The sequence below is a fragment of the Bombina bombina genome, chromosome 7 (assembly GCF_027579735.1).
Source record: "Bombina bombina isolate aBomBom1 chromosome 7, aBomBom1.pri, whole genome shotgun sequence".
NCBI lineage: Eukaryota > Metazoa > Chordata > Amphibia > Anura > Bombinatoridae > Bombina > Bombina bombina.
This window is the reverse complement of record NC_069505.1, coordinates 292,483,914-292,497,181: the sequence shown is the minus strand read 5'-3', so window position 1 is coordinate 292,497,181 and position 13,268 is coordinate 292,483,914. Positions and strand designations below refer to the sequence as shown.

Below are 13,268 nucleotides of genomic sequence, written 5' to 3'. Positions count from 1 at the left end.
GCCACGCAGGTGCTATCAAAATCACCGAAGCTCTCTCCTGCTTGATCTTGGCAATCAGACGAGGGAGGAGAAGAAATGGTGGGAATACATAAGCCAGGCTGAAGGAACAGGGCACTGCTAGAGCATCTATCAGCGCTGCCTGGGGATCCCTTGACCTGGACCCGTAACAAGGAAGCTTGGCGTTCTGACGAGACGCCATCAGATCCAGTTCTGGTTTGCCCCATAGTTGAATCAGCTGGGCAAATACCTCCGGATGGAGCTCCCACTCCCCCGGATGAAAAGTCTGCTGACTTAGAAAATCCGCCTCCCAGTTCTCTACTCCTGGGATATGGATAGCTGAGAGATGGCAAGAGTGAACCTCTGCCCATAGAATTATCTTTGAAACCTCCAACATTGCCAGGGGGCTTCTTGTTCCCCCCTGATGGTTGATATAGGCTATAGTCGTGATATTGTCCGACTGAAATCTGATGAACCTTACCGCAGCTAGTTGAGGCCAAGCCTGAAGAGCATTGAATATCGCTCTCAGTTCCAGAATGTTTATCGGAAGGAGGGCTTCCTCCTGAGTCCACGAACCCTGAGCCTTCAGGGAGTTCCAGACTGCGCCCCAGCCCATAAGGCTGGCATATGTCTTCACTATAGTCCACTCTGGCCTGCGGAAACTCATTCCCCTGGACAGATGGACCCGAGATAACCACCAGAGAAGAGAATCCCTGGTCTCTTGATCCAGATTTAGCAGCGGAGACAAATCTGTGTAGTCCCCATTCCACTGATTGAGCATGCAAAGTTGCAGTGGTCTGAGATGTAGGCGGGCAAACGGAACTATGTCCATTGCCGCTACCATTAGGCCGATTACTTCCATACACTGAGCCACTGACGGCCGAGAAGTGGAATGAAGAGCACGGCAGGAAGTTAGAAGCTTTGATAACCTGACCTCTGTCAGAAAATTTTTCATTTCTACTGAATCAATCAGTGTTCCTAGGAAGGAAACTCTTGTGAGAGGGGAGAGAGAACTCTTTTCTTCGTTCACCTTCCACCCGTGAGACCTCAGAAAGGCCAGAACAATGTCCGTATGGGACTTGGCGATTTAAAAAGTCGACGCCTGTATCAGAATGTCGTCTAGGTAAGGAGCCACCGCTATGCCCCGTGGCCTTAGAACCGCCAGTAGGGATCCTAGAACCTTCATTAAGATTCTTGGTGCCGTGGCTAATCAGAAGGGAAGAGCCACCAACTGGTAATGCCTGTCTAAGAAGGCGAACCTGAGGAACTGATGATGATTTCTGTGAATCGAAATGTGGAGATAAGCATCCTTAAAGTCCACAGTAGTCATATATTGACCCTCCTGGATCATAGGGAGGATGGTTCGGATAGTCTCCATCTTGAAGGATGGGACCCTGAGAAATTTGTTTAGGACCTTGAGATCCAAGATTGGTCTGAAAGTTCCCTCTTTTTTGGGAACTTTAAACAGATTTGAATAGAAGCCCTGCCCCTGTTCCTCCCTTGGAACTGGGTGGATCACTCCCATAACCAGTAGGTCTTGAACACAATGTAAGAATGCCTCTCTCTTAATCTGGTTTACAGATAATTGTGAGAGATGAAATCTCCCCTTTGGAGATGAAGCTTTGAAGTCCAGAAGATATCGCTGGGAAACAATCTCTAATGCCCAGGGATCCTGGACGTCTCTTGCCCAAGCCTGGACGAAGAGAGAAAGTCTGCCCCCTACTAGATCTGGTCCCAGATCGGGGGCTATTCCTTCATGCTGTCTTAGAGGCGGCAGCAGGTTTTTTGGCCTGCTTCCCCTTGTTCCAAGCCTGGTTCGGTCTCCAGACTGGTTTGGACTGGGCAAAATTTCCCTCTTGTTTTGCATTAGAGGAAGCTGAAGCTGCGCCACTTTTGAAGTTTCGAATTAACGAAAATTATTCTGTTTGGTCCTTAATTTATTGGACCTATCCTGAGGAAGGGCATGACCTTTTCCTCCAGTAATATCAGAAATGATCTCCTTCAGGCCCGACCCGAAAAGGGTCTGTCCTTTGAAGGGGATGTTAAGAAGCTTAGACTTTGAAGTAACGTCTGCTGACCAGGACTTAAGCCATAGCGCCCTGCGCGCCAGAATGGCAAACCCTGAATTCTTAGCCGTTAGTTTGGTTAGATGAAAAACAGCGTCAGAAATAAAGGAATTAGCTAACTTGAGAGCTTTAATCCTGTCTAAAATATCATCTAACGGGGTCTCCACCTGTAAAGCCTCCTCAAGAGACTCGAACCAAAAATCCGCTACAGCAGTAACTGGGGCAATGCATGCAAGAGGCTGGAGAATAAAACCTTGATGGATAAAAAATTTCTTAAGGAGACCCTCCAATTTTTTATCCATAGGATCTAAGAAAGCACAACTGTCCTCAACGGGGATAGTTGTACGCTTAGCTAGGGTAGAAACAGCACCCTCCACCTTAGGGACTGTCTGCCACGAGTCCCGTATAGCGACATCTATGGGAAACATCTTTTTAAAAGCAGGAGGGGGAGAGAACAGAACACCTGGTCTATCCCATTCCTTAGTAATAATTTCCGAAAACCTCTTAGGGACTGGAAAGACATCAGTGTAAACAGGCACTGCAAAGTATTTGTCCATTTTACACAATTTCTCTGGAACTACAATGGGGTCACAGTCATCCAGAGTCGCTAAAACTTCCCTGAGCAATAAGCGGAGGTGTTCAAGCTTAAATTTAAAGGCTGTCATTTCAGAATCGGACTGAAGTAACGTCTTCCCTGAATCTGAAATCTCACCCTCAGATAGCAACTCCCTTGCCATGGCTTCGGAGCATTGTGAGGGTATATCGGACATAGCTACTAAAGCATCAGAAAGCTCTGTATTTGTTCTAGCCCCAGAGCTGTCTCGCTTTCCCTGTAACCCTGGCAGTTTGGACAATACCTCTGTGAGGGTATTAGTCATAACTGCCGCCATGTCTTGTAAGGTAAACGCATTGGACGCGCTAGATGTACTTGGCGTCACTTGAGCGGGAGTTATAGGTTCTGACACGTGGGGAGAGCTAGATGGCATAACCTCCCTTTTGTCAGTCTGAGAAACCTCTGGTGATAAATCTTTAAATGCCATAATATGGTCTTTATAATTTATAGAAATGTCAGTACATTTGGTACACATTCTAAGAGGGGGTTCCACAATGGCTTCTAAACATATTGAACAAGGAGTTTCCTCTATGTCAGACATGTTTAACAGACTAGTAATGAGACCAGCAAGCTTGGAAAACACTTTAATAAATGTGAAACAGCAATTAAACAAAAACGGTACTGTGCCTTTAAGAGAAAAAAACTATCACATAAACTGCAAAACAGTGTTAAAAAGTAGTAAACTCTTCGAAAATTTTTACAGTGTGTATAAGGGACTAAAGCAGCATTGCACCCACTTGCAAATGGATGATTAACCCTTTAGGCCCCAAACCGGATTTGAAAAACGTAAAAAAACGTTAATAAACAGTTAAACACCTTACCACAGCTCTGCTGTGGCTCCTACCTGCCCTCAAATACGATTTAGGGAAGAAATAAGCCCTCTATAGTGGTCCTCAGATGCTAGAGGACTCCTTTAGGGAAGCTGGATGTCTCAGTCTGAATAAGAACTGTGCATCTAGAGCGCGAAAATAGGCCCCTCCCACCATGCACTCGATGTCAGAGGGCCTTAAGAAAATACTCCTAGGAGTATCTGACTAGCCATGTGGAAACTAGGCCCCAAAAAACGATTTATCACCCTCAGATAAAAAAACGTTCTTTCTATATAACATGTAAACGTTTTGTCACTAAGAAATATGAGTATTAACATGAATATTACCCTTTTTTGTAAGCATGATCCCAGTCGTTGTTAAATCACTGCATCAGGCTTACCTCAATTATACAAGGCTCTGTCAGCATTTTCTAGATCTTATTATCTCTCTAGAAATAAATATACTGAACATACCTCAAGGCAGGTAATCTGCAAACCGTTCCCCCAACTGAAGTCTTTCCCATACTCTTCAGTTATGTGTGAGAACAGCAATGGACCTTAGGTACAAACCGCTAAGATCATCAACCTCCAGGCAGATTCTTCTTCTAATTTCTGCCTGGGAGTAAAACAGTATGACGCCGGTACCGTTTAAAAATAACAAACTCTTGATTGAAGGTAAAAACTACACTAAGTCACCACATATCTCTTGATACTTCCTATCTTGTCGAGAGTTGTAAGAGAATGACTGGGGGTGGCAGTTAGGGGAGGAGATATATAGACAGCTCTGCTGTGGGTGTCCTCTTGCAACTTCCTGTTGGGAAGGAGAATATCCCACACGTAATGGATGAACCCGTGGACTGGATACACCTTACAAGAGAAATATCACTAACATTCCGGATCTGATTTTAAAAAGGGGAGAGTTTACCATCACTTTAACTGTGAAAAAGATTTAACCATAAATAATTTAATATTAATATTTCCACACTAAACAAGCAGCAACTATAGTTACAACAAAATCAGCAGGAGTGAACAGCCAGAGGTAACATATTGCAGGGGGCAGTACAGTAATATTGTTACTGGATGGAAAGCAGATGTGTTATCTATGCATGGTGTGATTGAAGCATCTCCTTAAGGCCAATATAGGGAGTATCCAGTGAGGGTGTTTGTAGAATGTTAACATCATTGTAAGGGTGATAGCAGAGTGCCATGTGACTGCTTGCTGTCATGCCCCTATCGGGTCTTGCACTCTGGTCTCCCATGGTGACTTTCCCCTGAGCCACCAGAGGGCTTTAGTTGTGGATGCTTTCTGTGTTAGACTCTCTGGCTCCACCTACTGCCAGCTGTTAGTAATGTGCAATTACCAACAGACTATTTAAACCTGCCTGCTTAATCAATCCCTGGTATTGAGTCTACTCAGGCTGTGCCTTTGCCGGCTTAAGAAGAAACCTTGTTGCTTTCTGGTATTGAATTTGGCTTGTTCCTGATTCTGCCTGTGTGTGACCCCTTACTTTGACGCCTGAGTTTGGATTTTGGTTTTCTACCTTGCCTGTTTTTTTTACCAGGTCTCTGGATTACCCTTCTACTGTATTTGCCAGAGAGATACTGACCCTGTAGTTTGACCTTGCTTCCTGCTTTAAAGGAATAGTCTGGTAAAAATTAAACTTTCATGATTCAGATAGAGCAGCAATTGTAAGCAACTTTCTAATTTAATCCAATTATCAATTTTTCTTTGTTGTCTTGCTATCTTTATTTGAAAAAGCATGAATGTAAGTATAGGAGCCGGCCCATTTTTGGTTCAGACCTGGGTAGCACTTTCTGATTGGTGTCTAAATGTAGGAGGATGTATCTGCAGGGGCATCATACAGGGTGCTAGGAGGATGTATCTGCAGGGGCACCATACTGGGTGCTAGGAGGATGTATCTGCAGGGGCATCATACAGGATGCTAGGAGGATGTATCTGCAGGGGCATCATACAGGGTGCTAGGAGGATGTATCTGCAGGGGCACCATACAGGGTGCTAGGAGGATGTATCTGCAGGGGCATCATACAGGGTGCTAGGAGGATGTATCTGCAGGGGTATCATACAGGGTGCTAAAAGGATGTATCTGCAGGGGCATCCTATAGGGTGCTAGGAGAATGTATCTGCAGGGGCATCATACAGGGTGCTAGGAGAATGTATCTGCAGGGGCATCATACACGGTGTTAGGAGAATGTATGTGCAGGGGCATCATACAGGGTGTTAGGAGAATGTATCTGCAGGGGCATCATACACGGTGTTAGGAGAATGTATCTGCAGGGGCATCATACAGGGTGCTAGGAGGATGTATCTGCAGGGGCATCATACACAGTGATAGGAGAATGTATCTGAAGGGGCATTATACACGGTGTTAGGAGGATGTATCTGCAGGGGCATCATACACGGTGTTAGGAGAATGTATGTGCAGGGGCATCATACACAGTGTTAGGTGGATGTATCTGCAGGGGCATCATACAGGGTGCTAGGTGGATGTATCTACAGGGGCATCATACACGGTGTTAGGAGAATGTATGTGCAGGGGCATCATACAGGGTGTTAGGAGAATGTATCTGCAGGGGCATCATACACGGTGTTAGGAGAATGTATCTGCAGGGGCATCATACAGGGTGCTAGGAGGATGTATCTGCAGGGGCATCATACACAGTGTTAGGAGAATGTATCTGAAGGGGCATTATACACGGTGTTAGGAGGATGTATCTGCAGGGGCATCATACACGGTGTTAGGAGAATGTATGTGCAGGGGCATCATACACAGTGTTAGGTGGATGTATCTGCAGGGGCATCATACAGGGTGCTAGATGGATGTATCTACAGGGGCATCATACACGGTGTTAGGAGAATGTATCTGCAGGGGCATCATACAGGGTGCTAGGACGATGTATCAGCAGGGGCATCATACACGGTGTTAGGAGGACGTATCTGCAGGGGCATCATACACGGTGTTAGGAGGATGTATCAGCAGGGGCATCATACACAGTGTTAGGAGGACGTATCTGCAGGGGCATCATACACGGTGTTAGGAGGATGTATTTACAAGGGCATCATACAGGGTACTAGGAGGATGTATCTGCAGGGGCAACATAGAGGGTGCTAGGAGAATGTATCTGCAGGGGCATCATACACAGTGTTAGGAGGATGTATCTGCAGGGGCATCATACACGGTGTTAGGAGGATGTATCTACAAGGGCATCATACAGGGTCCTAGGAGGATGTATCTGCAGGGGCATCATACAGGGTGCTAGGAGGATGTATCTGCAAGGGCATAATACAAGGTGCTAGGAGGATGTATCTGCAGGGGCATCATACAGGGTGTTAGGAGGATGTATCTGCAGGGGCATCATACAGGGTGTTAGGAGGATGTATCTGCAGGGGCATCATACACAGTGTTAGGAGGATGTATCTGCAGGGGCATCATACAGGGTGCTAGGAGGATGTATCTGCAGGGGCATCATACAGGGTGCTAGGTGGATGTATCTGCAGGGGCATCATACAGGGTGCTAGGAGGATGTATGTGCAGGGGTATCATACAGGGTGCTAGGAGGATGTATCTGCAGGGGCATCATACAGGGTGCTAGGAGGATGTATCTGCAAGGGCATAATAAAAGGTGCTAGGAGGATGTATCTGCAGGGGCATCATACAGGGTGCTAGGAGGATGTATCTGCAGGGGCATCATACAGGGTGTTAGGAGGATGTATCTGCAGGGGCATCATACAGGGTGCTAGGAGAATGTATCTGCAAGGGCATAATACAAGGTGCTAGGAGGATGTATCTGCAGGGGCATCATACAGGGTGCTAGGAGGATGTATCTGCAGGGGCATCATACAGGGTGCTAGGTGGATGTATCTGCAGGGGCATCATACAGGGTGCTAGGAGGATGTATCTGCAGGGGTATCATACAGGGTGCTAGGAGGATGTATCTGCAGGGGCATCATACAGGGTGCTAGGAGGATGTATATGCAGGGGCATCATACTGTTTCTCCCTTTTGTAAAGTGAGTTTCCTCTGCAATGCTAGTGAGAAGATCAGTGGTGTTATATGGGTATAGTTGAGAATTCTCTGCCAGGTCTCAGTGCATTCTCTAAACATTTCCCCTGTAAATCTTGCTCTTTTATCTCGCACACTGAAAGGTGTTAAAATATACAAAATGCGTATGGAAAAACACATGTATACTAAAAAGAGGCGATTGTGGAATACTATACACTGAAAGCAGAGTTATCTGATTTGTATTTCATTTTTAAAGTTTGCTTCCTGAAAACTTTACTCTCCCCAGTGTAATTTCTCATTCCAGTTCACTCCATTTCTTTCTATGGGAGGGACAACCTCTTTGTTATAGAATTACCTGAGGGCAGTGTGTGTAGGTGAGGGTTTTCACATCTGAATTTAAGAATAACCCCTGTCTAATATTACTAGATTTTCAGCTCCTTAAAGTTGTGCAATTGTCACCTCGGCTGTTTTCTCATGCTGCTTATTGTGCCACACATATTACTGTACAGTAAAGTACTGCTTGATACCTATGTATAACGTAACTAACCTACAGTCAAGTGAGCGCACTCACGTGCACCACATACCTGTAGCAGAAACATCTCTCTCTTCTTATTTATGTACTCATGCAGACTTTCCTTCTGTATCTGTCTGTCTGTGAAAAAAACACAAAGAATAAGCAAATGATCTTAGATAACAAAATTCTTAAAAGTTACAGAAAGCCCAGTTGTGATAAAATTTAACAGGCAAAGTGCTTTGATAATAATGTAACCATCAGAAATAGCTCCTCTCTGAGTGTTGTAATAACAATGTAACAGACAGCTCCTCTCTCATTGCTGTAATAACAATGTAACAGTCAGACACAGCTCCTCTCTCAGTGCTGTAATAACAATGTAACAGTCAGATACAGCTCCTCTCTCAGTGCTGTAATAACAATGTAACAGTCAGACACAGCTCCTCTCTCAGTGCTGTAATAACAATGTAGCAGTCAGACACAGCTCCTCTCTCAGTGCTGTAATAACAATGTAACAGTCAGACACAGCTCCTCTATCAGTGCTGTAATAACAATGTAACAGTCAGACACAGTTCCTCTCTCAGTGCTGTAATAACAATGTAACAGTCAGACACAGCTCCTCTCTCAGTGCTGTAATAACAATGTAACAGTTAGACACAGCTCCTCTCTCAGTGCTGTAATAATAATGTAACATTCGGACACAGCTCCTCTCTAAGTGCTGTAATAACAATGTAACAGTCAGACACAGCTCCTCTCTCAGTGCTGTAATAACAAGTAACAGTCAGACACAGCTCTTCTCTCATTGCTGTAATAACAATGTAACAGTCAGACACAGCTCCTCTCCCAGAGATGTAATAACAATGTAACAGTCAGACACAGTTCCTCTCTAAGTGCTGTAATAACAATGTAACAGTCAGACACAGCTCCTCTCTCAGTGCTGTAATAACAATGTAACAGTCAGACACAGCTCCTCTCTCAGTGCTGTAATAACAATGTAACAGTTAGACACAGTTCCTCTCTCAGTGCTGTAATAACAATGTAACAGTCAGACACAGCTCCTCTCTCAGTGCTGTAATAACAATGTAACATTCGGACACAGTTCCTCTCTAAGTGCTGTAATAACAATGTAATAGTCAGACACAGCTCCTCTCTCAGTGCTGTAATAACAAGTAACAGTCAGACACAGCTCCTCTCTCATTGCTGTAATAACAATGTAACAGTCAGACACAGCTCCTCTCTCAGTGCTGTAATAACAATGTAACAGTCAGACACAGCTCCTCTCTCAGTGCTGTAATAACAATATAACAGTCGGACACAGTTCCTCTCTAAGTGCTTTAATAACAATGTAACAGTCGGACACAGCTCCTCTCTCAGTGCTGTAATAACAAGTAACAGTCAGACACAGCTCTTCTCTCATTGCTGTAATAACAATGTAACAGTCAGACACAGTTCCTCTCTCAGTGCTGTAATAACAATGTAACAGTCAGACACAGCTCCTCTCTCATTGCTGTAATAACAATGTAACAGTCAGACACAGCTCCTCTCTCAGTGCTGTAATAACAATGTAACAGTCAGACACAGCTCCTCTCTCAGTGCTGTAATAACAATGTAACAGTCAGACACAGCTCCTCTCTCAGTGCTGTAATAACAATGTAACAGTCAGACACAGCTCCTCTCTCAGTGCTGTAATAAAAAACAGAATTTATGCTTACCTGATAAATTACTTTCTCTTGTGGTGTATCCAGTCCACGGATTCATCCTTTACTTGTGGGATATTCTGCTTCCTAACAGGAAGTGGCAAAGAGAGCACACAGCAGAGCTGTCCATATAGCTCCCCCTCTAGCTCCACCCCCCAGTCATTCGACCGGAGGTTAGGAAGAAAAAGGAGAAACCATAGGGTGCAGTGGTGACTGTAGTTTAAACAAAAAATCTACCTGACTTAATAGCCAGGGCGGGCCGTGGACTGGATACACCGCAAGAGAAAGTAATTTATCAGGTAAGCATAAATTCTGTTTTCTCTTGCAAGGTGTATCCAGTCCACGGATTCATCCTTTACTTGTGGGATACCAATACCAAAGCTTTAGGACACGGATGAAGGGAGGGAACAAGACAGGTACCTTAAATGGAAGGCACCACTGCTTGTAAAACCTTTCTCCCAAAAATAGCCTCCGAAGAAGCAAAAGTATCGAATTTGTAAAATTTGGAAAAAGTATGCAGCGAAGACCAAGTCGCTGCCTTACAGATCTGATCAACAGAAGCCTCATTTTTAAAAGCCCATGTGGAAGCCACTGCTCTGGTAGATTGAGCAGTAATTGTTTAAGGAGGCTGCTGGCCAGCAGTCTCATAGGCCAGACGGATGATGCTTTTCAGCCAAAAGGAAAGAGAGGTAGCAGTCGCCTTCTGACCTCTCCTCTTACCAGAATAGATGACAAACAAAGAAGTTGTTTGTCTGAAATCCTTAGTTGCTTGTAAATAGAACTTTAAAGCATGAACCACATCAAGATTGTGTAACAGGCGTTCCTTCTTCGAAGAAGGATTAGGACACAGAGAAGGAACAACAATTTCCTGATTAATATTCTTATTAGAAACAACCTTAGGAAGAAAACCGGGTTTGGTACGCAAAACTACCTTATCTGTGTGGAACACTAAATAAGGTGAGTCACACTGCAAAGCAGATAACTCTGAAACTCTTCGAGCAGAAGAGATAGCTACCAAAAACAAAACTTTCCAAGATAAAAGTTTAAAATCTATGGAATGCAAAGGTTCAAACGGAACCCCTTGCAGAACTGAAAGAACTAAATTCAGACTCCATGGCGGAGCCACAGGTCTATAAACAGGCTTGATTCTGACCAAAGCCTGACTAAACGCTTGAACGTCTGGTACCTCTGCCAGACGTCTGTGTAAAAGAATAGACAAAGCAGATATCTGTCCTTTTAAGGAACTAGCTGATAATTCTTTCTCCAATCCTTCTTGGAGAAAGGACAATATCCTGGGAATCCTAATCTTACTCCATGAGTAACCCTTGGATTCGCACCAACAAAGATATTTTCGCCAAATCTTATGATAGATTTTCCTGGTGACAGGCTTTCTAGCCTGAATCAGGGTATCAATAACCGACTCAGAGAAACCACGCTTAGATAAAATTAGGCGTTCAATCTCCAAGCAGTCAGACGCAGAGAAATTAGATTTGGATGTTTGAAAGGACCTTGAAGTAGAAGGTCCTGCCTCATTGGCAGAGTCCATGGTGGAACGGATGACATGTCCACTAGGTCTGCATACCAAGTCCTGCGTGGCCACACAGGCGTTATTAGAATCACAGACACCCTCTCCTGCTTGATTCTGGCAACCAGACGAGGAAGGAGAGGAAGCGGTGGAAACACATAGGCTAGATTGAAGGACCAGGCGCTGCTAGAGCATCTATCAACGCCGCCTGGGGATCCCGGGACCTGGACCCGTAAAGAGGAAGTTTGGCATTCTGAAGGGACGCCATCAGATCCAATTCTGGAGTGCCCCATAGCTGAGTCAGCTGGGCAAATACCTCCGGGTGGAGTTCCCACTCCCCCGGATGAAAAGTCTGACGACTTAGAAAATTCGCTTCCCAGTTGTCTACTCCTGGGATGTGAATTGCTGAGAGCTGGCAAGAGTGATCCTCCGCCCACCTGATTATTTTGGTTACTTCCATTATTGCTAGGGGACTCCTTGTTCCCCCTTGATGGTTGATGTAAGCTACAGTCGTGATGTTGTCCGACTGAAATCTGATGAATTTGGCCGCAGCTAGCTGAGGCCATGCCTGAAGAGCGTTGTTTATCGGGAGAAGAGCTTCTTCCCGAGACCATAAGCCCTGAGCTTTCAGGGAGTCCCAAACAGCACCCCAGCCCAACAGACTGGCATTGGTCGTTACGATGATCCACTCTGGTCTGCGGAAACACATTCCCTGAGACAGGTGATCCTGAGACAACCACCAGAGAAGAGAATCTCTGGTCCCCTGGTCCAATTGTATTTGAGGAGACAAATCTGCATAATCCCCATTCCACTGTTTGAGCATGCATAGTTGCAGTGGTCTGAAGTGTATCCGTGCAAAAGGGACTATGTCCATTGCCGCTACCATTAGTCCGATTGTCTCCATGCACTGAGCTACAGATGGCAGAGGAATGGAATGAAGAGCTCGGCAAGCAGTTAAGAGTTTTAACTTTCTGACCTCCGTCAGAAATATTTTCTACCGAGTCTATTAGTGTTCCTAGGAAGGGAACTCTTGTGAGGGGGGAGAGAGAACTCTTTTTGATGTTTACTTTCCACCCGTGAGACCTCAGAAAGGCCACTATGATTTCCGTGTGAGACTTGGCTCTTTGGAAAAGTTGACGCCTAAATTAAGATGTCGTCTAGATAAGGCGCCACTGCTATGCCCCGCGGTCTTAGCACCGCCAGGAGGGATCCTAGCACCTTTGTGAAAATTCTGGGAGCAGTGGCCAACCCGAAAGGGAGAGCCACAAACTGAAAATGCTTGTCCAGAAAAGCAAACCTGAGAAACTGGTGATCATCTTTGTGGATAGGAATGTGTAGATACGCATCCTTTAGATCCCCGGTAGTCATATATTGACCCTCCTGGATCATTGGTAAGATTGTCCGAATGGTCTCCATCTTGAATGATGGAACTCTGAGGAATTTGTTTAGAATTTTGAGATCCAGGATTGGTCTGAAAGTTCCTTCTTTTTTGGGAACCACAAACAGGTTTGAGTAAAACAGCAGCCCTTGTTCCGCAATTGGAACTGGGTGGATCACTCCCATTGTATGTAGGTCTTCTACACAGCGTAAGAACGCCTCTTTCTTTGTCGTGTCTGTAGACAGACGAGAAATATGGAACCTTCCCCTGGGAGGGGAGTCCTTGAATTCTAGAAGATATCCCTGGGATACAATCTCTAAGACCCAGGGATCGTGTACGTCTCTTGCCCAGGCCTGAGCGAAGAGAGAGAGTCTGCCCCCTACTAGATCCGGTCCCGGATCGGGGGCTACCCCTTCATGCTGTCTTGGAGGCAGCTGCAGGCTTCTTGGCCTGTTTACCCTTGTTCCAGCCCTGGTAAGGTTTCCAGGCTGCCCTGGGTTGTGAAGTGTTACCCTCTTGCTTTGCAGCAGGGGAGGATGAAGTGAGACCGCTCCTGAAATTTCGAAAGGAATGAAAATTATTTTGTTTGTTCTTTGTCTTAAAGGACTTGTCCTGAGGGAGAGCATGGCCTTTTCCCCCAGTGATTTCTGAG

The 13,268-nt window shown here is 45.2% G+C and overlaps 1 protein-coding gene across 2 annotated transcripts in view; it reads right to left on the bottom strand.

The window, feature by feature from the left end:
- The window catches only part of CFAP100 (cilia and flagella associated protein 100), a 136,164-nt gene that overhangs the window by 82,497 nt on the left and 40,399 nt on the right, over nucleotides 1-13,268 (bottom strand). For both annotated transcript variants that reach the window (XM_053688975.1, XM_053688976.1), the window contains one exon: nucleotides 8,090-8,157. In XM_053688975.1, the coding sequence (XP_053544950.1) occupies nucleotides 8,090-8,157 (68 nt within the window). The remainder of the gene's footprint in view (nucleotides 1-8,089; nucleotides 8,158-13,268) is intronic.